The 25,755-nt window shown below is 38.7% G+C and overlaps 1 protein-coding gene across 1 annotated transcript in view; it reads right to left on the minus strand.

Moving 5' to 3' along the window:
• Nucleotides 1-25,755, minus strand: part of LOC114046210 (growth arrest-specific protein 6-like) — a 126,313-nt gene that overhangs the window by 32,008 nt on the left and 68,550 nt on the right. Inside the window, exons 6-9 of the mRNA XM_027866459.1 lie at nt 18,558-18,582; nt 15,453-15,515; nt 4,569-4,691; nt 2,280-2,402 (exon numbers count right to left, since the gene is read on the minus strand). Of these exons, the coding sequence (XP_027722260.1) occupies nt 2,280-2,402; nt 4,569-4,691; nt 15,453-15,515; nt 18,558-18,582 (334 nt within the window). The remainder of the gene's footprint in view (nt 1-2,279; nt 2,403-4,568; nt 4,692-15,452; nt 15,516-18,557; nt 18,583-25,755) is intronic.

Raw genomic sequence — 25,755 nt, forward strand, 5'->3', positions numbered from 1 at the left:
GGTTTAGAAAAGAGAGACACTGAATCAAAGCAGTAGAAAGTAAGTTCGCTAAGGAAAGCAAAAGGAAATGAGAGTCTTTAGCTTCTTAAAAAGAAACTTAATCGGTGGTTTGATTATAGCCTTCAGGAGGAGCTGTCCCATTCCGGGTGCTAATTTGTTACCTTCCAAATCTATATAAGTCTTTTCTGATGCCAAACACTTGTGAGTTAGTGGTCTCTTGCTCCTCAAATTACCTTTTATTTACTTATTTCTGAATCTGTTATAACTTCTACTTGAATGTAAACTCCTTGAGAGGAGAAATAATATTTCAATTTTGTGGGTGCTGTCTCAGTGTCTAAGCATAAGGACTTCCACATTGTGGGTGCCTGATAAATGTTTATGGAATTAAATTAGGGGCTGATTTAAAAAAAAATGCTTAAATTATTAATGGAAGTAGATTTTTTTTCAACTGAACCCTCCAGATTCCTTAATACTTCATTCAACAATTAAATGACTACTCTGTGCAGAGATACAAAGACAATTGAAATAGATTTGGGGCTCAAGGAGTTTATAGCCTTTGCAGGGAGAAAACATGTACAATATACAGAGAAGGGTAGAAGGGGTGCTTAAGCTAACTTTTAAAGGAAATAAGGGACTCTAAGACTCTAAGAGGAGGGGATGAATGTTAGAGCTCAAAGCTGCCTTATAACTGTCTAGCCCAACTTGCTCATTTTACATCTGAGGATCCTGAGGCCCAGAGAAGTGAAGTTGGCATGTCTGGGTAATAGGAGAGCCAGGTTCATGGGAACTCCAGACTCCTGACTCACTTTCTGTTATGTTCAATCCACTCTACCCTTCTTGACTACAAGAACAAGAGGTAGTCAGAATAGGATCCTGATAGCAAATGTGAGGTTTCCATCTTTGGAGATCTTACAAGAGTGATTATCTAAAAGAATGGAAGCAGTCTTTCCAAAACAATTCACCTGTTGGGTTTAAATTTCATTGTCTTTGACTTGGATATGATGCAAGGTGAACAATAATGACAGGGAAAAGCTAAATCTGTCATTTACAATGCTCTAGGGTTTGTAAAACACTTTGTTTTTGGATCCTCACAACAAATGTAGGATGCAGGGAGAGAAGGAAGGGAATAAGCATTTATATAGTACCTACTCTGTGCCAGGTACTATTCTAAGTGCTTTTTAAAACCAAATATTATCTCATCTGATCCTCACAATTACCCTGTGAGGTAGATGCTGTTATTATCTCCATTTTACAGTTGAGGAAACTGAGGCAACTAGCGGTTAAAAATTGCCCACAGTCACACAGATAGTAAATGTTTGAGGCCAGATTTGAATCCAGGTCTTCCTGACTTTAGGGAGGGGGAGAAAATTACCCTTATTGGAAGACTTGGGTGCAATGCCAAAAGCCTATATAGTACCTTGTGCAAGCAGATTATAGCCAGATCCTATGTGGAGTGGCTCCCTTGCACCCCTTTGTACCTACATAGACGTAAAGGGCACATTCTAAAGAAGAAGCAAGGATACAGAGGCCAGCTGGGCTCATCAGCTGCCTGTCTTGAATTAGAGTATTTGAGAAGGGAAGAGGAGACCATGAAAGGTACAATCTTCTAGTAGGGATAGTTAGGTGGAACAATCCATCGATATGGGCTCAGTGGATAAATGAGAGACACATGGGGTTTTTTATTTTTATCAGCAGGCTGCATTAAGCCAAGTGACCCCCATGATATTGGCTTGGTTCCTCTTGAAACGTCCCAGCTGTGAGTTTCATCCCCAGCATAGAAGGTATTGCCAAAACAGCAAACTTGTGTATAATAAGCTCATCGAGACTGGAAAGAGTCATAACAATTGGCCCTGCCAAGCCTCTCCCCTCTTCCCAACTCAGGATGTGAGGGCTGATCAGCTGGACCAATCTAGGCCAGTTCCAACCCACAAATTCTCTGGTGAGTCATTTTAATGTTATGGTGTTGGAGAGTAGAGCCCAGGGACCACTGGCATGCCTAGGCATGTACTGACTTTCTCCTGGCTCCCGTCCCCCTCTCCCTCTCACTCCACAATCAGAAAAGGTCCCATAGTTCTCCAGCAGCTTCTTTTAGGAAGAGCAAACACTATTTCATGCAGCTGGCAATTAGAAAGGCATAACTGCAGAGAAAAAAGGGGGTGAGGAGCACAGGAATTAGAGAAAGACCTAGAGAAGAAGTCAAAGTATCTTGATTCACAATTACCAAGTGGCCCCAGTTGACTCACAACTTTGAACTTCAGTCCAAGTAGACCTTCCCTTACCTTCACAGGTCTTATTGTTGGGGAGGAGTTTGTAGCCACTGTAACACGCACAGGAGAAGCCACCAACCTGGTTGTAACAGATTTGATTGCAGCCCCCATTCTGGTGGCTACATTCATTGATATCTAAAAGTAAAGACAAAGGTAACTTGGGATGACTGGATAGCATAATACCATAAAAAGACTTTGTACTAGTGTATGTCTTATGTCACATCTGACCCCAGACCCTCAAACTGATGAGTAATTCTTGGGTGTTGATGCAAATTTCAAAGGCAACAAAATTATTATCTTGGGATTTCACTGGAATCTTCTTTTTAGGCCTTTAACATAGATTTTTAAAAGTCAGAAAGTTTATAAGAAGCAGAAAACCGGTAGAAACTAGACTCACAAGATCATAGATCTTGAGACAGAAGGGGCCTTTAGAGGTCAATCTAATCCAACCTGCTCATTTTATAGATGTAGAACCCAGTGTACAGAAATTAAGCCATTTGTCCAAGGTCAGAATCAGTTACTGAACAAGCCAGATCTCTGAATTCCTGCTCCAATTTCTCTCCCCTCCAAATTATGTTGCTCATATAAAACACTCTTGTAGACCCAGGTTCAGAAGATCATAGGTTGAGAGCTGAAAAGGGCTTTAGAGACCACTGAATCCAATCTCTCCATTTTGCAGATGAGGAAATTAAGGCACAGACAGATTAAGTGACCTACCCAGCATCATATAGCCAGGCTGACCCCTTCATTTGACAGATGAGGAATGAAGGCACAGAGAAGTGCCCAACATGACTCATCTAGCTAATTAATGGTAGGCTTCCACATCCTTGTGCCTTCTTCTAGAAACTCTTCAATTGAACAATATCCTTCCAAAGACATAGTGTCCAGGAATGATGACAATACTACAGGTAGGGTTTGATTGGAATAGAATACAATAGTATTCTCTCTTCCTTATTCCTCAAAGCCCAATATCAAGTTATAGCTTTTTTTTGGGGGGGGGGGCTGTCATATCACACAGTTGAATCATATTGATCTTATAATTCCCCCAATCCCCTAGATTTCTTTCAGAGAAACTGCTGTCTAGTCACTTTCCTTCATCTTGTGATAGTGAAGTCTATTAACACTGATTTCATTCAATTGAAAACATTGGTTCTAGCCTGTCAGTTATTTTTTGGAACCTGATGCTATACTTCACTTTGGGTCACCTGAACATTTGTCATCTATGCCTTTATCTAAGTTATGGATAAAATATTAAACAGCACAGAATCAAACCCAGATCCTTGGGACACCCAATGGGAGCCTCCTTTGGAAGTAGCCATTAAACAGTTATCAATCACTGTTCTTTGACCCCAGCCATTTAACTAGTTCTGAATAAATCTCATTAATCTATTAGCCCATCTCACTCTGTCTTTTCCATAAGAATAGCATGAGACTGTGTTAAATGTTTTGTTAAAATCTGGTCAAACTATATCTGAAGCATTACCTCTCAAGGATAATTTCCCTTTGCATTAGAAAAGCCCCTCTGGGTATATATCCTGTCACCCCACATTTGGGTTTCCTATTCTTCCTTCTGGGTAAAGTCTGCCCAGTGTTGGCAATGTCACAGATGTTTGAATTGGAAGAACATAGGATTGACATGGCTAGCAATATTAACACATACAATGCTCACTTTCTTCTTGGAACCCAACTGGGTGCCAGGTTTAAAAATAATCTCTCCTCCCTTCTCATATTCTGTGGTCCTATCCCCTTGGCTGAAGACAGCTCCCAATTCTCCTGGAAGTACAAAGAAGGAATTCCATTTCTCCCCTGCTTTGCCTCAGGCCAGAGTTAGGATCCTGTGCCTGGGGCAAGACAAGGACTCTACAGAAATTGGCAGAAGGGAAGTGAGAGAGAAGAGAGAAGGAAATAAGGGATTAACAGAAGAGAAGATTTTGTTCCCTACCCTCTAAATTCAAACAGACTTGTACATATAACCTTCCTTTTAAATAGTGATTTGTGATTTACAAAGGGCTTTCTTCACAACAACCCTTGGGAGGTAGGTACCAAAGTATTATTATCCCCATTTTTGCTGGTGAGGAAACTAAAGCAGAGGTGAAGTGACTTGCCCAAAGTCACACAGCAAGAAACCAGAAGGGCCAAGACTAGAATCAAAATAAGCTCAACTTCAAATATAGAGAATATTGCTTCTGTTCAACCACACTACAGGCTGTCCTAAGTATCTATGTCTTAGTTCTTAAGCCATTCAGTGAGGCATGTAGTAAGCAAGAAAGATATCAACAGTCAGAAGGCATTTCTTTTTACCTTGATCACAAATTTTTCCACTCCAGCCAGCTTTACATTGGCAGTAGAAAGTCCCCATCAGATCTTGACAATTTACTGTTCCTTTTCTCTCACAGGGATATGGTGTACACTGGTTTGGCAAATCTGATTTTTAAAACAATAAAACACAAAGGACAAAGAAAACATCTCAGGAAAATTACTCCAATTTCATCTGCAACTTTCTTACTTATTTGTCTCTAATAAGTGAGAGGAACATGAAGGAACAAATACAGATGGTCTTCTCAAAGAGCCCCCCGCCCCACAAAGCAATCAGGTCTTGAGAGGAATTTCGATGGAAAATGGTGAGGCAAGTACATCATCTGTCACTGAGAGTGTGTGAGTATGGAACTATCCTTCCCACATTGGCTGGCAGACCAGCAGTACCAGTATTCTCACCTTTTGGACTGTGGTTGGTAGAAGACAGAGCATCGTGTTCTAAACAGATTTCAATGGCCAATTTCAGGGGAAAAAAATTCTGATAAACTCTGGAGTAAGGAGTGGACCACTCACTTCAGCCAGATGGAAACATTGCTGTGACCCAGAAATGTTCAAGAGTCTGGGGTGAAGAAAGCAAGAGAAGGACCTTGGCTTTCTTCCAAGGATCCCAGAGGACCTCCCAAGGAGAAAAAGCAAATGGAATCATTCCACTTGACCCAAAAGGCTTCCAGACTAATTCAAAATATCTTTTATCTCCCTAATTATAACTTCTCTCAGTAGGCCAAGCCAGGCCCAGGGATGTAACCTGCCATCGATGCTTAAATTCCCATCATCTTCAGTGAATGTTTCTTTCACAGGGAATATTAGCAGAGGATAACTGTGAGGTTACCACACCCTCCCTTTCTGCTAAGCCATAAGCATGTCAGGCATAGGGAGATGAATCTCTCTGAAATAAGGTATTGTCTCAAAGGAGCTCAAATATTTTCCCTCCACAACTGAGTATTCTGGCTTGAAAGGGACTTTTAAAAAAAAAATCATTGGATGCCCTTATTTTTTCAATTAATTTTATACTCTGAGATAGAATTTGTCTCATTCTCTTACTTCCTTTCTCCATTTCCCTTCTTCCCAACCCCCACCTCAATACTCCCAAGAAGTTTCAAATCTAGACTTGTATTTCCAAAGTGACTGGAATTTCTGGTTGGGTTTGCTCACTTTAATTCAATCAATGCAACAAGGAAACTTCATTTATAAATGAATTTCAACTGATCTGGTACAAGTGATGACAAGCTGAACTGGGCATAATAAGTACATAGTTAAACATTTGCATAATTCCAGCCTGTTGTTTTAAGAGCCTCGTGGTTAAAGGAACAAATCTCATTTAGCTGCTATTCAGACAGAGAGTAGGTTCTCACCAGCATAACTGAAGTTTCCATGATGCAGTCCAATACAGCACCCAACAGAAACAATATCACAGAGACAGGAAAACTCACCCAAATGTGACAATTAGGTAATCCAAAAGTTTAAGAAGTTTCTACCATACAGGGCTTAGAGTTATTATTATACATAGACGTCAAAGAATATTTGCACAATGCCCATTGCTATATCAAAAGTCTCAATGGCTGGAATTTCCGGGAGATTGGAAGGGTGGGGGGAGGACTAGGGAGGGAAGGAAGAGGACTAAGGATAGGCCATGTAATAGACTTTAAATTGCCAAGATTTCATCTCTATAACCACTGTCTTTCTACTCTAATTTGAGACACTGAACAGTTTCATTAAATACTTGCTGACTTTTTCACAACCTTGCTTAGCCATGGTATTCAGCATAGTGAAGAAAAGGGGCTTTGTTCAGAGACAACTATGTTACCCTTATTGCATTCCTTGAAGGCTCCATAATCTCATTCTCTTTGTGTCAGGTATTAACCCCTTGGACTTAAGTACTACCCAACCAGTCCCTGACCTACAAGGAGTCCCAGAACAGCAAGAGATAGAGCTCCCTAAATTTATGTTAGAAAACATAAATGAGCCCTTTTTCCTTCAGTCTTTGACCTTTTGGGCTCAGAATGCAGATCACTGACTCTTCAAAAAATATTTAGTTAAAGAGCTAAATAAAGTCCAGTAGATGAGCTGCGGCTAGTGTGGAATGCCTCCTCAATGCTGATCAGGCCTCCCTTGATGCATGTGAGGCTAAAACTGGCTTTTTAGCTGTTATATCATATGGTGAGCTCATATTGAGTTTTCAGGCCTCTAAAGCCTTCAAGTCTATTTCATATGACCTGTTGTTCAGCCACATCTGCCCCATTCTATATTTGTCAGATTCAGGTTTTGAATCCATATATTTATACCTATTAAATTTCATCTTATTCAAAAAAATTTTGCTCGATTGTGATGTTAAATTTTACCACATAAACCCGATCCTGTCCTCTATTCTATATAATTTGGGTTTAGCCGATAGGTTGTACAGTATCCCTGCTGCTACCAAACACTGCATACTATCCGGCTTTGAAGTAGCCCAGACTAAGGAGCAGAGGATGACCTCCTCCAGTACATACTAGGCCCATGGGGGCTTGGGTCTTAAGATGCTCTGGATAGCCTTGGAGATGCTTCTGAGCTAAATAGGGTCAACATCGTGGAAATAGAACCCTGGCTCGACAGTAATATGCTTACCACTACTAGTTCAATGTGAAATTTTATTTCTTATACTTAAAAACATACTTTCTCTCACTTGATCTCCAACAGCACTGAGAAGGTCTAGGCAGATGACTTATCCAAGAATGAAAATGGATGCCATTTTGGGGGGAGGATCCTTTGGGGAAGGGGAATAAAGGAATATTATATCTGCTTTAAATATACCTTTCTCACATATGAATAATGCAAATAGAATATAGTAGGCTAATTTTAAAGATATCAATTGCCCATGATAGTTAAAAAGATAGATTCAGTCTCTCTTTTCTGTGCCATATTTTCTTATCTCATACTCAGTCACTCAACATGAGGACCATAGGATTTTAACAGCTGGAAGGGACCTTTTGAAGCCTACAGAGGTAAGTGACTTAACCAAAACCATGGATTATTTCCACTCCAGCTTACTCAAGTGAATTCTGTGGAATCTTGTACAATTTAAGACCACGACAGCCATATAGAAAGGAGGCTTTCTTCTCAGGGGAATATGCCTTTATGATAACACCAAGTATAGGATTACTTGTACTTGCAGGTGTTGTATTACAGACCATGAAATGAATGGCATCATCCATAGGACTGGGTACCCCTCATAGATCCATGGAGCCATAGGACCACAGATTTACAGCTAGAAAGGACCTTAAGCCATCTAATCCAACCCCTTCATTTTACAGATAAAGAAACTGAGACTCAGAGAAGTTGTGTTTTGCCCAGGATCACACAGTTAGTGGGTATCAGAATCAGGGTGTGAACTCAAATCTTTTAGAATCTAAGTTTAAGGACCTCTCAGATCATTTTGATTTCACCTTGTGTTTGGAGTGGATAAATGGGAGCTTGTCTTAAAGGCTAATGCTTATGTCTACAAAAACACACAGTACAGAACACCAATGGAGAATTTTCCCTCTTGATTATCAACAAATGTTTTACTGGGAAAGCTTCTTTCACTACCTTTGTACCTGAGGGACTCACAGAAGAATAGAGTTTATGTTTGGTTTTCTGGCTGACTTTCCAAGCAGTTGGTCATCTGATTGCACAGTTATTGTGGTGGAGGTAGTTGTTATTGCTGTTGTTTTGCATTGTCCATGCCACTTCGATTTGGCATGAATCATAACATTGCCCATGGTTTCAATCCTGAGAGTCACCTTAGCTCCCTGAAGGAGATGTCAGATCACCCAACATTCAAAGAAGGATGAAAAGCTGGCAATGTGAGAGCTTCTCTCTGTAGCTAAGTAATCTTGCACAATTGTTCTTTAGTGTCTTAGAAAGTTCTTCCTTGACCTTGACGGTAGACCTTAAAGTTTGTTTGTTTTGTAGAAATTTCAGCCAACAAAACACTTGCAAAATTTTAGACCCAAGATAGCCTCTTGATATATTTTTAAGATACTTGCATAGTTGATTTTGGTCTGTTACCAGTAAATACCTTTTCTTATTAAATGAATAGCAGGTTGGGTCCAGCAATAAAAAGTAGTAATGACATTTCATCATTAAAAACAGGATTAAAGAATTAAAGAGTAACATAAAGCCAATGAAATTCACCTACAGGTAAAAGCCTAAATGTTCTAAATCTCTCTTTTCTCAATATTCCTCATTTGGAAACTACACCTTTATACTTCATGCATTAGTTTCATGGCTGGGTTTATTTCTTTGGTTAATTTGCAATATGAAATGCCTGGTCTCCAAAGGACTTTGGGGGGAAAAAAAGCATGGATGACAAAGGCAAATACATCACTGGAACAAAGATTGAAATGGATCACCAACAGGGGTAGGTGCTTTATCTTGATATAGGAAAAATAACTTGGTGACTGCTACTCCTGCTGTGCAACAATCCTTTTCCTAATCTTTTCAGCATGCCTGGGTCTGCTGGTAAATACTTAGGGATTACTTAGGGATGGGGACAGTAGAAGGATAATTTTTCTTCTTTTTATTTTTTTAATTAAAATTTTTAATCTGTGAAAATCTGCCTTTTCTCCTTTCTACCTTTCCTGCCTTTCCAATTGAGAAAGAAAGAAAAGGAGGGAGGAAAAGAGGAAGGGAGGAAGAAAAAGAAAGACAGAGAGAAAGAAAGAGAAAGAAAGGAAGGAAGGAAGAAAGAAAGAAAGAAAGAAAGAAAGAAAGAAAGAAAGAAAGAAAGAAAGAAAGAAAGAAAGAAAGAAAGAAAGAAAGAAAGAAAGAAAAGAATCTTATTAGAAACATGTATAGTCAAGCAAAACAAATTCCCACATTGGCCATATCCAAAAGAAATATATCTCAATCTGCATGGAGTTCTTTGCCTTTCTTATCAGGAGATGAAAAGCATGTTTCATCATGAGTTCTCTGGAATTGTGGTTGGCTATTATGCTGAAGAGTACATAAGTGTTTCAGAGTAGTTTGTCTTTATAATATTGTTGTCATTACATAAATTGTTCTGGTTCTGCTCACTTCACTCTGCATTGGATCATACAGATTTTCCAGGTTTCTTTAAAACCATCTCCTTTATAATTTCTTACAGAACAATAGTCTTCCATAACATTTATATACCACAATTTGTTCAGTCATTTCCCAATTAATTAGGCATCCCCTCATTTTCCATCTCTGCTACCACAAAGAGAGCTACTATAATATTTTTGGGTAAATTCTTAGAGTTTGTTTTGTTTAGGCCTAATCTATCTTTCTTCTTATGTCCCTATTTCACTTCTCTCCTTTCTGTCCTGTTTAGTGAAATATATTTCTGAACCCAATTCTGTGTGTGTGTGTATTTTTCCCTCCTTTGACCAGCTGAGATAAGAGTGAGGTTCAAGTGTCACCCACTATCCTTACTCTTTTAACCTTGTTTCTATAGACTTCTACTTGCATACCCTGATTATGAGAAATACCTTTCCCAATCTTTCCTCTCCCTTTCCCCCCCAAAATATTCCTATTAATTTCTCATCACATTCTTCTTTTCAGATCAAGATACAGCAGACTTACATCCAGATCTTTTGTCTAATTCGACTTCTTCCATGACCCCTGATGGTGTTAGAGTTCTGAGTAGACACACATTCCTATATTAAAATATAAATAGATGATCCTTGTTTAGTCACTTATGGTTATTCTTATATGTTTACTTTTTTATATTTCCCTTGACTCCTGTGTTTGCACTTCAAAGTTTCTGTATAGCTTTGGTCTTTTAATCAGGAATGCATGGAAGTTCTCTATTTCATTCACAATTCATTTCCCTCCTGTAGGATTATACTTAGTTTTGCTAGGTGAGTTATTCTTGGTTGTAAGCCTATATCTTTTGCCTTCTGGAATATCATATTCCAATCTCTTCACTTTTTTATAGTGGTAGCTGCCAAATTGTGTGTGATCCTGACTACAGCTCATTCTTGAATTCTTTCTGATTTCTTTAAGTATTTTTTTCTTTGCCCTGAAAACTGAATTTTGGCTATAATATTCTTGTGAATTTTCATTTTGAAGTTGCTTTTAGGAGGTGACTGGTAAGATTTCTATTTCCACTTTGCCTTCTATTTCTGAGATTTGGACAGTTTTCTCTTAGGTTTTCTTGAAATATGTGGAGACATTTTTGTTCATGGCTTTTAGGTAATCCAATCATTCTTAAATTCTCTCTCCTTGGTTTGTTTTCCAAGTCATTTGTTTCTGCAATGAGATGCCTTCTACTTTTACAGTCTTCAACTTTGTTTATTTCTTGTTATTTCATTTATTTTTGGTTCATTCTAATTTTCAAGAAGGTTGTTGCTTAGATATGATTTTGTATCTCTTGTGTTAAGCTGTTAATTATCTTTCCAGTTTTTTATTCCATAGCTCTCATCTCATTCATAAAAATAAAAAAAATAAACATTTTAAACTTTTGCTTCATCTCTTCCATGAATTCCAGTTTAACTTGTGACCAAGCTATGTTTTCCTTTGAGGCTTTGCTTGTAGATATTTTGGAATCATTCTCTTCTGGATTTGTGTCTTGAGCATCCCTGTCACCAAAATTGCTCTTTATAATGGAATTCTTTTCATTGTTTGCTTATTCTTCCAGCCTCCTTCCTGACTTTGGACTTTATGTTAGGGCTCTGTGCACTTCTAGAGAGAATGTCTGGGCTGGTTTTGCTGCTGCTTTCTTGGGGTATTGATTATTGTGTTTTTTCTAGTACTTTAGGGGACAGTTCAGGCTGGGAACCTGCAAACTTTCAGTGCTTCCAAGGTGGTCTGAACCAATGCAAAGTCTTATTACTGCTTTCTTGGTCTGAGCTCTGCAAGTGCCTGACCTGGCCTTGGGTCTGAACAACATGCGTGTTAGCTTGCCCTAGTTGGTGTTTTAGTAGACTGTTGCTGCACTTAGCTTGGGCTTAAAGCTAGAAATGAGACCCTACTCTGTTCTTAGCTTCTGCTTGCTACTAAACTTGCTCATTATTCAGTAAAAGGAACCTACAATGATCACATCTCATCCCTAGGCTTAAGTCCCCTCCTCAGTCAATCCTAGATCTGGGAACCAGAACTGGGTAGTGAGCAAAAGAGGTGCCAGTTGGCACATATACTTTTACCCTTCTCAAATTAGGTTTATCTATGCTAGGTCTTGGGATCTCTTGCCCTGGTGTGCAGCCTCTCCCTGCACTGGAATGCTCTGCGTGGCTATTACTGGCTATACCATGCCCTTGGTGTCTACAGACTTTGTTTTCTATCTCCTAGTGCTGCCCTGGACTGAGAAAAAATGACTCACTCTGATTTTTTCTCTTGGATTCTTTTATCAGGATTCAGCCTGGTCTATTTCTGGATGTGTTTGGAAAAGTTAGGTGGGAGGGAGCTTGCTGCACTTCTTCCTGTTACTGCCCTATCTTGTCTCTGCCCTTTTTGTGAGGGATAGATTTTTGAAAGAATTCTCGAATATTAAGAGTTGGAGTTAGAGTTAGAGATCAGATTTTCCAACTCAGTGAGAGATTAGGAAATGGAGGCCAGGGGAGGGAGAGTGACTTGCCCAAGGTCAAATAGCTAATTAAAAAAAAAAAGAGTAGAACAAGGACTAGAATTCAAGTTTCCTGAATCTCAGTGCAGTCTGGGTCCACTAAACTACAATTATCACACAATTTCTAAACAACCACTATTTCACCTCAACACGTATGCCCCCAAAAGATTTTTTTTTTAATTTCTTGCTCCCATTTTAGTAGGAAATTTAACCAGACAGGTAAAGGAGTGAATGAGAAATACAATTATTTAACAGGACTCTTGAAAAATCTACCATCTGCTTTCCTGGCTATGTATTTGGCAGTAAAGCTGGCCCAAAAGCCTCTCAGAAAGGTCTTTTTCTGAGCTGAATGGTCGGGCTGGACTTTTCACAAGTGGCATCAAGGACCGAGTTGTTCAGGAGATAAAGAATTTATCTTGGCCTCAGCAGAAAGCTGTGTTTCAGGAAAGGGAGGAAGGAACTAGTTCGTTGCTGTGGAATGGAATGTGAAACATTTGCTGACTGACAAAAGAATACTTTTCTTTGTTATATTTTGGGCCCCCCCCCCCAAGTATTTCAGGGTGACAACAAGTAGCCTACATACTACATCCAGCACCCTTTGTTTGTTTTGACTCTACAGAAGGAGACAGGAGATTTTTTTTCCCCCATGGAAATCTGATATAGGCACAGGGGATGGGAGGAGAGAGTTGTAGAATTCATCAACACTTGTCTTAGTCAAAGGCCATGTAAGCTTTCACCTCATTTTGACACAGAGACACTGAGAGAGAAAATAATGCAAAACACTTAGAAAGGGCAAAGCAGCTGAAAAAAAATTATGTGCAATAAATATTGATGCCAAAAACCTCATTTCCCCTAAACCAAAATGTTTTAATACTTGCAGAACCATTTGGCTTTGAGAGGAGGAAAATGGAAATGTCTATACCTTTTGGAAAACAAGACTAAACAGCTGAACTTCTTAACTTTAGGAGACCCTGAAAACTAAGGAAATGGAATGCTGTAGGCTTTGGGCCAGGGATTCTTGCCCTGGTGTCTGTGGACAGATTTCAAGGGTCCAAGAACTTGGATAGTAGGGAAAAAGTCTATCTTTATTTTAACGTAATTGATTTCTTTTATAATTCTGTGTATTTTATGCATTAAATAACATTCAGAGCAGACTATAGCCTTCACAGACTTCCATGACATACAAAAGGAGGTTAAAAATACTTGCTTTAGGCAAATGCTGGGCCCCCTAAGTATCCACAGTGGTGAATATCTTTTCAGTCAAGTCTCTCCCTCATCTCATAAAGAACAACAAAATATGTTGATTGAATATTATGTGTAGGACACTAATAAAGACAGAAAGGAAATAGTAACATAACCCCTACATACAAGATTCAAACCCCCTTATCTCTGTCCAGTTCTTACAAGATCCAGAAATATAAGTCTTTGGGAAATTGAGTAATTGTTTCCACAGGCTAAGGAGGTCATATTATCTCTTTGGTTTTAATAGGCTTGGACAATCAACCAAAAATCAGTATTGACTTGTGTGTATTGAACATGAAAGGAATCACTGTTAATCATTAGAATATAAGCTCTTTGAGGATGGACTTTCATTTTGGTCTTTGTAACCCCGGGCCTAATACAGTTCCTAGCACATAGTAGGTATTTTATAAATGCTTGTTGATTGATAGTTCAGCAAACAAATAAACAAACAAATAAAGGGAGAATAAAAGCTTTATCAGGTCAGCACATGGCTACTGACTCTGTGTTATCACCTGCTTGTTAAGGGAGATATTTGTTCTTGTCCTACCTGACTCTTTTGGCATGATGCTGTTGACAGTCTTTGCAACCTGTCACCAACACCCACAAATGCTTTGTGTGCGAGGGAGGCCATCATATTATTCTAGTTTATTGGAATGGAAATCATATATGAAATGTCTAGTGGAAGAAGAAACACAAGATTAAATCACCAGTGGACTAGTGTCCAGGGAGGCAGTTTTTGTTGCTCATTAACTCCCAACAGGAGTGTTTTATATACACTGTCTCATTTGACTTGATCTTCACAATAACCACCACCACCATCATCCTTTTCAAATAATAGTAACAATAATAACAAAACCCATGTGTCTATAGTGCTTTAAGGTTTACAAAGTACTTTCTTTACAACAACTCTAGGAATCAGAGTAGTAAAAGAATTATTATCCTTATTTTACACAGGAAGAAACAGGTTTAAAGAAATTAAGCCGTTTGCTAGTCATGTAGAAAAAGACAAAGCAAGAACTCAAGTCTAGCCCTGATGGCAAGTTCAGTGCTCTTTTCACCTTGGGAAGGACTATGCTTCTCATCTTAAGACACTTTAAAAAGTAGTTTGAACCACCCTATCACAACCCATGAATCTAGTTAATCCCACGTATTCGTGAAAATGAATTATTTATTTCCCAATATTTTTCCTTGCTGTCAGAAATTCCAATTCAGTTCAGTTAAACAGAATTCAATTCAATTCAATTTAATGAGGAATTGTGAAGCACCTACTAAGCAGCAACTTAATAGAGGGAGCTAGGTGGCTCAGAGGATAGAGTGCTGGGCCTATAGCCTTCTTTAAATCCATCCTCTGACACTTACTAGCTGTCTGACCTAGCTGTCTGACCTTCAGTAAGGCATTTAACCTCCATTTGCCTTAATTTCTTCAACTCTAAAATGGGGATAAGAATAGCAGCTGCTTCCCAGGCTTGTTGAGAGGATCAAATGAGATAATAATTGTAAAGTGCTTAGCACAATGCTGGGCACATGGTAGGTGTATATAAATGATTTTATGATTATGCTTATTATTAAGCACAAAGCACTATCCTCAACGGTGTTGATTCAAAGAGGAAAAAAAGAAGAAAAAAAAAACACAGTCTTATTCCACAAAGAGTTTTTGCCTTCTACTAAATATGGGATAGTGGTGGTGGAGGGGAATGCAACATAGCACAGATAAGTACATGTACTTATGTACACAGGTACACACTTATAGGTAGGTACAAAGTACATGCAAAGTAAATACATTGTAATTTCTGGGGTTGAGGAAAGATCTTGAATAAAAGGTGGCACCTGATCTGAGCCTTGGCAGAAGTGCTGAATCAGGAGTAGTAGAGGTGAGGAGGGAGAACATTCCACAGACAGTCAATGCAAAAAAATCAAAAAATGAAACTGACACCCCCAAAAAACAAAGACAGTCCTTAGGGATGACCACCTAGCCTCTTTAGGAGAAAGAAGGCATTTGGAATTCTTCCCTCAAACAAAGAATAAAATTCATATCCAGTTACACTATAGTATTTAGAATAAGAACTAATAGGAAAGAGACTTACCGCGAACACATGAAATGAAATTTACATTTTTGGCATAGGGGGAACCATATTTCGCAATGCACTCTACAGGAAGAGAAAGACACATGTTTATTACAATAAACTGCTATGAGATGGTCAGATTTGAAAATGGCTGCTATTGTATCTTTAAGCAATGCTTGCGAAAGGAAATTCAAATATATGGTATTCCAGATGGATTATATCATATAAATGTAAAATTTCCCTAGTTAATACAAACTCCTCAACTCTAACAAAAATGAGAATTACTCAAACTAGAACAGTGTACCCAAGATTCTACTAGGTATCAAAAAATAAAGTAAACTTTAACATCTACTCAACTGAAGTTGTTATCATATAACAACACATTTGACCATGTACATCGAAGTCTCTGACATGCCAGTAAAGATAGCCAATATGTAACAAATAATAGATTAGAGCTGGAAGGGACTTTCTGAGGTCAGTAAGCCCAATGCCTTTCATTTTACAGGTGAGGAAACAGAGTCCCAGAGAAGTTAAATGACTTGCCCAGGGTCAAACAGCTAGTAAGTGTCTGAGGTAGGATTTAAATTGAGGTCTTCCTGATTTCCAGTCTAGTGCACTCCCTATCAAAGGCACATAAATGGCCCAGGAATTATGTTTTTAATTTGACAGTCATCCTGAATTGAGAAAATTCCTTCCAAGAAACAGGACACACTGTAATTCAGAAAAAGACTTATTAAAATGTCTACTTCCTGAGGAGACACAATCCCTTCACAATGTGAAGACCTGGAATTATGAGTCATTAGAGAGACTAAATTCATGTTTGACTTCATGTGAATAAAGTTCCCTATTTCACAAACCTTTAAAGTACTACTATATATTGTAACCAGAGGTGTACAACTGGTAAACACCTGTATCCACTGTCCCTAATATTTGACATTTTTCTAGTGTTTAAAGCTTGGCAAAAGCCCTTTATATCCATTACCTCGCTTGAGCCTCACAACAACACTGTCAGGAAAGTGCAAGAGACATTTCTGTAGTGGTATTATTCTCACTTTGTAGCTGAAGAAATTGGGCTTCGGGGAAGTTAGATAACTTACCTAAATTCATACAATTATAAGTGTCAAAATTGGATTAGAATCTAAGTCTCTCTGCCTCCAAGGCATAACACTTTTTCCTATTACATTCCTAGAGGCAGCCAGGGAGACCTGAGTCCAAATCTAGCCTTAGATACTTAGTCGTTGGGTGACCCTGGGCAAGTCACTTAGCCTCTGTCTGCCTCAGTTTCCTCAGCTGTAAAATGGGGATAATTATAGCACCTACTTTACAGGCTTGTTGTGAGGATCAAAAGGGATAATATTTGTAAACATTTGAACATCTTGTTGTTCAGTCATTTTTCAGTCATGTCCAACTCTCCATGACCTCATTTGGAGTTTTCTTGACAAAGTCACTAGAATGGTTTGCCATTTCCTTCTCCAGTTCATTTTATAGATGAGGAAACTGAGGCCAACAGGGTGAAGTGACCTGCCCAGGGTCATGTGGCTGTGAAGTGTCTGAGGCCAGATTTGAACTCAGTCTTCCTGAGTCCAGGCCCAGTGCTCTATCCACTTCACCACCTAGCTGCCATACCTAGCACACAGAAGGTACTTACTAAATACTTGTTTTCTTCCTTCTGTGACAATTGATTTTCCTTAGTAATCATCATCTTGGAAACTAAGAGCTTCCCCATCCTCCTTTCTTTTTAAATTCAGTCCTTCTGAAGAAGGACATTAAGATGTAATCTAAATGGGTCCATTCCTGCTCATTGTATTGCCCAGACAGGTCTGGGAGAATGTTGATTCCTCCCTACTGTCAAGACAGGTGATGTGGAAATTGATGTCTCTTTGACAGAGATTGAGTGACCTGGGTCATATACTGAAAGACTCTCATTTTAACATAGCCCACCCCCAAAAATTGATTGGCATCCCTTGGGAACACCTACTCTTCGAAGGGCATATAACTAACCCATACCCCTCAAAATCGTAACTCGAGACAGTTCTGAACTGCCACCCTTGGCGGGAAGGGCAGTTTTGGACTGAACTCCCATGCAATGCATGTCAAGTCAGCTTGAGAGAAATTATATTGTGGAGACACGCACCCTGATTTCATTTATCTCTTTCTTAGAGCAGACTCCGTCTTCAAATTGGGGGTTGTGGGGTTCATGAAGTTCTTGGGGTTCACACTTCTTACACCATGCTGTCCCTCTGAAGTTTAATGAGTTTCTGTTGCCCATCAAATACAGGAAAATATCTATAGTGCCTAGAGGAAGGAATGACTCTAATCCCAGGGTCTAGATCAGAAGTGGGGCACCTGTGACCTTGAGGCCACATATGGCCTTTTTGGTCCTTAGGTATGGCCTTTTGACTGAAACCAAGTTTTACAGAACAAATCCTAAGGTGGCAATAGGAATCCCAAGCCTCATTCCTTTGCACATAAAAGAATCTCTGTCCTGATCCCTGTACCTGAAAGATGTCAAGATTTTTCATCACAAGTCAATTACAATGTATTATGGAAGTACTGAACAGGAATTTTAGGTGGAAATATATTTTATTTCTAGTCAAAATTTGGGCCCCAGAAATGAATTTTTGAAAGCATAAAGTCAGTGGGAAATTTACAAAAATGTCCTTTAAAACAACTATGTTAGGAGTATGTTTCCTTACCTATGCTCCTTTCTGACCATACCATAGCATTATAGATTTTGAATTGTAAAGGACTTTAAGGCCATCTGATCCAACTCTATCATTTCACATATAAAGAAAAGCAAAGTGAGAATTCAAATCCAGATTCTCTAGCACTCTTTCCACCATGCCTCATGCAGACTATTTCTAAATAATACAGACAGAATATCAGCCAAACTGTGTTTTAGACAATGCCTTTAGGCTCAGCCAATATGGGTCACTTAGGTGGAAACCATTTTAAAAAAATGTGGCCTAAATGATTTTAAGAGTAACCACATCAGTCTACAATTAAGCAATCCTCTCCACTTAAGTTGTATGTAGGTGAAGCCTCATAATTGTGCTTTGCACTTATCTAATATAAAGTACACCTTCCCACAATGCCAATGAAAGAAAAGTTGTAATTAAGACTCACCTAAATATCTTGGGTAAAAATATTCCTATGGGAGGAAAAACAGAAAAAGGGTTGATTAGCACAACAATTGATTTCATGATACAACCAGCAGTTAGCTAATGACTGGTAGCTCATACCAGTAAACCCACAGCCCAAGTTTGGGGCCAACCTGGATGTTCTTTTTCCTAAGTGGATTAAGATAGTCACTATCTTGGAAGTAATGCATTTGATGAGTAGTGAAAAATAACAAAAAATGCTGGTCCTGTCTTGGAGAACTTCTTGACAAATGAGTCACAGAATAAACATTGGCAGTTAACTATCCAGAAAGCCACTTAATTTCACTATCCAAGAGGTAAAGTATTGACCATGAAAAAGAATAAGTAAGAGGAATCGGTGGATAAAAATCAAAAAGTAGAGAATCAACTAGCCACCTGTTTGTCCTTTCATTTCCAACAGAATGACTCTCATGCAATGGCTATCTGTTGCAATACCCTCTGTACAAAGTGACACTTCTTACTCTGAATGGAGAGGCAGATAAGACAAAAAGCTAAAGATGCAGTATGACTTCTACTGAACAGCTGATGGACTTTCTTGCTCAGGGTACCCACAGAAAGTTGTTCTGATGGCCCTGCAAGAATGTCAACATTAGTGGGGAAACACATGACTTGTGAGAAGGATTCATTCAGGACGCAACTTTCTCTTAGACTTTGATTAACTCGAGAGTCGTATCCAAGGAATATAAGATAATATGATCTAGGAATGACCATCTAGTCTAACCCCCTTATTTTACAGATAAGGAAATTCAGACCCAGGGTAGTTAGGATTTGAACCCAATTTCCTGACTTCAAAACCAATGCTTTTCCCACTGAACCATCACTTGGAAAACTTTGTAATTCTGTACAATTAATCCCATGCACCTTCCAATTGCTTGCAAAAATTTTTGTGAAATAAATTGATTAAAAGAGTTATATCAGGATACCAATTATGAAATCCCCTCTCTCCAAATCAATACAAGAGTGATGAACAAAGGGCAAAAGGGTGAGAAATCAAGGATATAAATGACTCAAGGGATAAGGGACTAGCAATGAACCCAAAGAAAAAGATTCAGAGCCAGGACCTGACATTGACTGCTGAAGGGCACTGATTGTCAGGTAGATAGGTAGAAGGATGTCAGTATTGGATCTACCTATCTGTTGAGTCTGAATCCTATGGAATTTTTTAGGATTTTGCTGTTACAGAACTGGTATTGTCACTCATATGACACTTTCCTAGAATCTCTGCTGTATTCCATAGGGACAGTATTAATATTTTGACTAACCTCCTAAAATAATGTCTGGTATATCAAGTATAATACAAACAGGCAATGTGGATTGTGGATACTATGATTTTGCCCTCTTGGTCTTCTAAACTGATGAACATTTCCGGACACCTAGAAATATTATGAGATTTACCAGGTTTCAAACAAAATGTGTTTATTTAACTTGGTTTTACCACAAAGAAAGATTCATTGATGTAATAAATTCACCTTAAAAGCCTATCTATATACTTTCAATAACTTTCAGATAATTTTTTAAATATTCAAAACTTCCAGTCCTCTAAATTTGCACTGGCCTCACTCCATACTAAATACACCAAATGCAAATAACCACATTCATCCTGCACCTACCTGCCTGTTTTCTTCTCCCCTTTTTTACTATATTGAAAGAACCTAGGTGTATGCCTACAGCAGACACATTCAAGAGTTGTCTCATGGGGTAACTTTCTTTAAAAAGCCTTGTTCTTTTTCCCATGTGTTTCTAAAAGTTATTTTCTAGTGAAATTATAGTATTTGTCACTTCCAAGTTCTTTAAAAGAAAACAGCTGTATCAGAAGCAAAAGTTTGTATCTAATTCTGTGTGGGATGGTTGCTAAGGGACCATTCATTGCAAATGTTGAGTAAGACCAATTCTGGTTTTAAAACGCTAAGAACTAAAGTTAAAAAAGTAAGAAAGTTACTCCCTTCAGCTTGAAAAAAAAAATCCCTAATTTTTGCATGGGGTCCCTCGTTTTGTCTTTCTACTTATGTCCATGGAAGAAATAAAACCACATTAATTGCTAGCAGTAGAGTGAACAACTAATGTCTGCTCTCCTTTTTACTGACTGAAAGCAGAGAATTATGGCTTTCTCTGGTTAGAGAAATGAGCAAACTTAAGAGGTTTCCTCCTCTGCTTAAGCTTAATGCTGAAACATAATGAGATAGGGAGAAAGTTGCTCTTAAGAGAAAGAGTACTGCTTGCCCTTAGAAGTCTTTACAACCTGTCATCAACATTCATAGATGTTCTGTGTGCAAGGGAGGCCCACAAAGACACTGTGTGAAGGGCTATTGATGCTAATGTAAATTACTAAAGGTGGACAAAAGAAGTGTTCTATTCAAACCTGGGAAATGCAAATGTTAGATCTGTGATTAGTGATTTCTTTAAATTTAATGCAATTGGGTACCATCTTTTTAAAAATAGTGTTCAGGGGACAGGTAGGTGGTGCAGAGGACAGAGCACCGGCCCTGAAGTCAGAAGGACCTGAGTTCAAATCTGGCCTCAGACACATAATACTAGCTGTGTGACTCTGGGAAATTCACTTAATCCCAATTGCCTCACAAAAAAAAAATAGTGATCAGTAAACCTGGTTAATAGTTAAGATTAGCCCTTTTAATAGTAAGTTATATTTTCATTTAAAAAATAGTGGGAAAAATTCTATTAATCCTCTTACAGTAAACCACAATTTTAAAGAACTTGCTTTTGCAACCTTGTGGCCATAACCTGGGCACTGCCATTTGTGTTTCCTGGGAATGGTGTGTCCTAGTTGCTGCCAAAATATTTAGGAACAAATTAACAATCTGTTGAATGCTAGACTTGAAACTTCAAACCTATAAAGTGACAATAAGCATCATTCCTGACAAATGCAGATTTCTTTGAAGCCAAGAAAAATGAGAATTCATTCATTCCTCAAAAAACCGTTTTACTAAGTATCTATTCCATGCTAGATACAGTGCTAGGCAAGGGAGATACAAAAAAAAAAAAAAAAAAAAAAAATGGAAATATACTCTGCTCTTTCCAAAGGGTTTATATTCTGTTGGAGGAAGGGGACAACTTGTACACAGAATATTAGATACAAAATACATACAAAGTATGGACAAATACGTACAAAGTAAGGTCAAGTAGGTGGTCCAGTGGATAGAGTGCTGGGCCTGGAGTCAGAAAGACCTGAATTCAAATGCAGCCTCAGACACTTAACAATTGTGTGACCTTGGGCAAGTCACTTCACCCCATTTGCCTCAGTTTCCTCACCTGTAAAATTAGCTGGAGAAGGAAATAACAGTCTGCTCCAGAATCGTTGCCAAGAAAAATCCCAAATGGGGTCATAGTTGGACATGACTGAACAACAAATATACAAAGTAATATCTACAGGGAGGAGCACTAGTAATTAGGGACATCTGCATAGGTTTTCCTGTAAGAGGTGACATGAGCTGAACTTAGAGAGAATCTAGGGATGCTCTGAGGAGCAGGTGAAAGACTTGTATGAACTGATGCAAAGTGAAATGAGCAGAACCAGGACAACATTGTACATAATAACAGCAACACTGTATGATGACCAACTATGAATGACTAAGCTCTTTTCAAGAATACAATGATCCAAGACAATTACAATGGACTCATGATCGAAAATGCTATCCACATCCAGAGAAAGAACTGATAGACTCCGAATGCAGACTGAAGCATATTATTTTCACTTTATTTTTTTCGTGTTTTTTCCTGTTGGTCTGTTTCTTCTTTCACAACAGTGACTAATACGGAAATATGTTTTACATGATTGCACATATATAACCTACATCAAATTGCTTACCATTTTAGGAAGAGGGGAGGGAAGAGAGGAAAGGAGAAAAATTTGGAACTCAACATTTTGTCAAAATGAATGCTAAAAATTGTGTTTACATATAATTGGAAAAAATAAAATACTGTTTTTTTTAAAAAAAAAAAAGCTTTTCAGGGAACTAAGTGGGGCAGTAGAAAAAGCCCTATACCTGTAGAAAGGAAGTCCTGAGTTCTGGCCTCTGACACTTAGTATGTGAGCCTGAACAAGTCACTTAACCTCTGCCAGCCTCAATTTCCTCATCTATAAAATGGGGGTAATAATAACCCCTACCTCCTGGGGGTGTTGTGAGGATAAAAATGGATTTAATGTTTGTAAAGGTGCAGAGAAGGTACCAACTTACATCGGTTGAGAGAATTTCCTTACCTAGAAGCTCCATCTACTAATGAAATCACAGGTCAGGTCCCTACCCCTGTCCCTTGGTATTATATCAATAACAGCTGACATTTATTTAAGATTGTAAGGGTCACATAGTACATTACATAATTATTTGATTTGATATTCACAATAACCCCATAAGGCAAATATTAGAGGTATTACAAATAATGTATCATTATCCTCTCCATAGGATAAATCTAAAATGTGTATTAGTGAAATAACTTGCCCAGGGCCAGAAAGCTCAGTAAGTGTTGGAGGCAAAATCCAGACTTCTGGATTTTGGACTTCTGGACATCTCTCTTGACTCCAAGTCTGACACTTCTTCTATTGTACCAACTACTTCTCTTTTTATAAACATAAAACAAAGTTAAAATGGCCTGGCTAATGAAAACCAATTCATAAGAAGAAAACATGGGGGAGGGGAATCCTAAGTCAAAGTAAAGATCATCCATGCCCCTTCCAAGATGCAAAGTATCATACATTCTTCCAAGAGAAAGGGGAGGTGCAATATTGGGCTGGCCACTAAGCTTGTTGGCACCCGTTTGTAAGGATTTAAAGGGCCACTCCATGGACATCTTTATAATCAAACCACCACGGTGATATTGCAGAATCAAGCACAAACTAATTTCCTCTCAGGGTGAGCCAGACTGTTAGCTGTCTGATGCTTTTAGCTGGGTCACTGAAATTTGGCCGAATTCCCTATGGCTTATAAAGAGCAGTTTACAGGAATTTAATGACAGCAGACAGAAAGATTCTTGCTTCCAAGATAGGCACCGCCCCCCAGAGCCATACAGTTATGAATCTGGTCAATGACTTTCTAAATTTTTATTAACCTTGCTAGGAGAATGGGCCACTGCAGCTAGTGTGCTAGGAGAACTCAACCAATCAACAAGAATTTATTAAGTTCCTACTATGTGCTAGGCAATGGAGATACAGCTACAATAACAGAACAGTAATGATTAAACATAGTAGAAATGAGGGAAACAATCCCTACTAATAAGGAGTTGACATTCTAATGAATATTTAACTTACTCAAAACAAATAGGGACTTTTAACTCAGAGATCTATTATAGAGGAAGAAGAATATGGGCTGGGACAAGGTGATGAGAACCTGAGCCAGACTAGACCCAGCATGTTATGTGTGTAGTTTAGATTTGTTTATTTATCTAACTCTAACCTCAAACCAGAGAGAGCCATTTGATTTTGCTGAGATATTTGTCCCATAGAAATCATTCTATTCTAAGTTTTTTTTTTTTTTGCTCACTCGTTTTTCAGCCATGCCCAACTCTACATGACCCCATTTGGGGTGTTCTTGGCAAAGATACTGAAGTGGTTTTCCATTTCCTTCTCCAGCTCATTTTAGAGATGAGGAAACCGAGGCAACCAGGATTAAATGACTTGCCCAGCGTCACTAGTAAGTGTCTGAGGCCAGATTTGAACTCGGGAAGATGAGTCTTCCTGACTCCACACCCTGTACTCTATCCATTGTGCCACTTAGCTGCCCCCTCTAAGGGGTTTACAAACACTTTTCTTCATTATAGAATCCTAAGATTAAAAGAGACTTTTGAGATCATCTAGCCTAAGCTCTACCCAATTAGTTCTTCTCTATAAACAGCCTCACCTATCATACATTTGAATACCACCATGGCAGGTAATTTACTATCTCATAACATAAGCCATTCTGTTTTAAGATAGCTCTAATTGTTAGGAAGACTTGGGTTCAGGTTCTGACTCTGACACATATTGGGTGTGGTGCCAGGAAAGTCATTTAACTTCTTTATGCCCTAGGTTACTGTCTAAGACTAAGTTTTAGTGAAGGTGTTGGCCTGCAAGAGGAACGGGAGTTTCATTACGGGGGAGTTGCCTCTCCCAATTAAATCACAGGCCCAGCTCCAATTCCCTGGGACCATTATAAAGTTCTTCCTTGTAGTGAGCTGGCATCTGCTTTCCCGAAACGTCCACCTGTTGGTTCTGGGGCCAGTCTTGGCCAATCTTATGCTGCCCTGTGTTATCTTCATGCAAGTAGGACCTTATGACATCACAGAAGAGCTCATCAAGGGAAAATCAAATCCCCACATCAATGTAATTACTTTTCATCCATCTTAATTTTATTCCTCAAGCTCATAAATTACTAGTGGTAACTAGGGGGTACAGTGGAGAGAGTTCTGGACAAGAAGACCTGAGTTCAAATCCAGAATCAGACATTTACTGGCTATGTGACCTGGGGGCAAATCACTTAACCTCTGTTTCCTGCTTCTGTTTCCTCATGTGTAGAATGGGGATAATAATGGCACCTACCTCCCAGATTGTGAGAGTCAAATGAGAAGATATTTATAAAATGCTTTGCAAACCAAGAAGTACTACTGCCATTATTATTATTACTTACTTCCACACTTGAAACATCCATGATATAGTTGGCAATGGTCCTTCCTTCACTGACACAGCTTACAGTTCCTTTATGCTTTATTAATACTCAGGAGTTGCTCTAATCAAAAATTTATTACCTTCCGGCCATCCTGGTGATAAACTTTCCAAACTTGGCTAGGGTGGTCCCCAGATAAATGGCATATAAGTTACCCCATCCCTATCTCCACACTTGAATGAAGGCTGTCTAACTTGGTAGTACACCCTCCAGTAACCATATATTTATTTTGTATTTATCAAGTACTTATCTGTGAACGTGTTGTATCCCCCCCTCTCCCCCCCACCCCAAGTAGAATGTAAGTTCCTCAAGGCCAGGCACTCTTTCACTTTTGTCTTTATATCTCTCTGGCACATAGTAAGCATTTAGTAATTTAAATGCTTATTAATTGACTGCCAGAGTCAATAGCTCTGCTATTATAAGCTTCAATAATCCATTAATAAACATTTATTAAGTGCCTACTATGTGTCAGGCAAGGTTCTAAGCCCTGGGGACACAAAGAAAGGCAAAAGA

Source organism: Vombatus ursinus, unplaced genomic scaffold, assembly GCF_900497805.2.
Source record: "Vombatus ursinus unplaced genomic scaffold, bare-nosed wombat genome assembly UNPS02014781.1, whole genome shotgun sequence".
Classification (NCBI taxonomy): Eukaryota; Metazoa; Chordata; class Mammalia; order Diprotodontia; family Vombatidae; genus Vombatus; species Vombatus ursinus.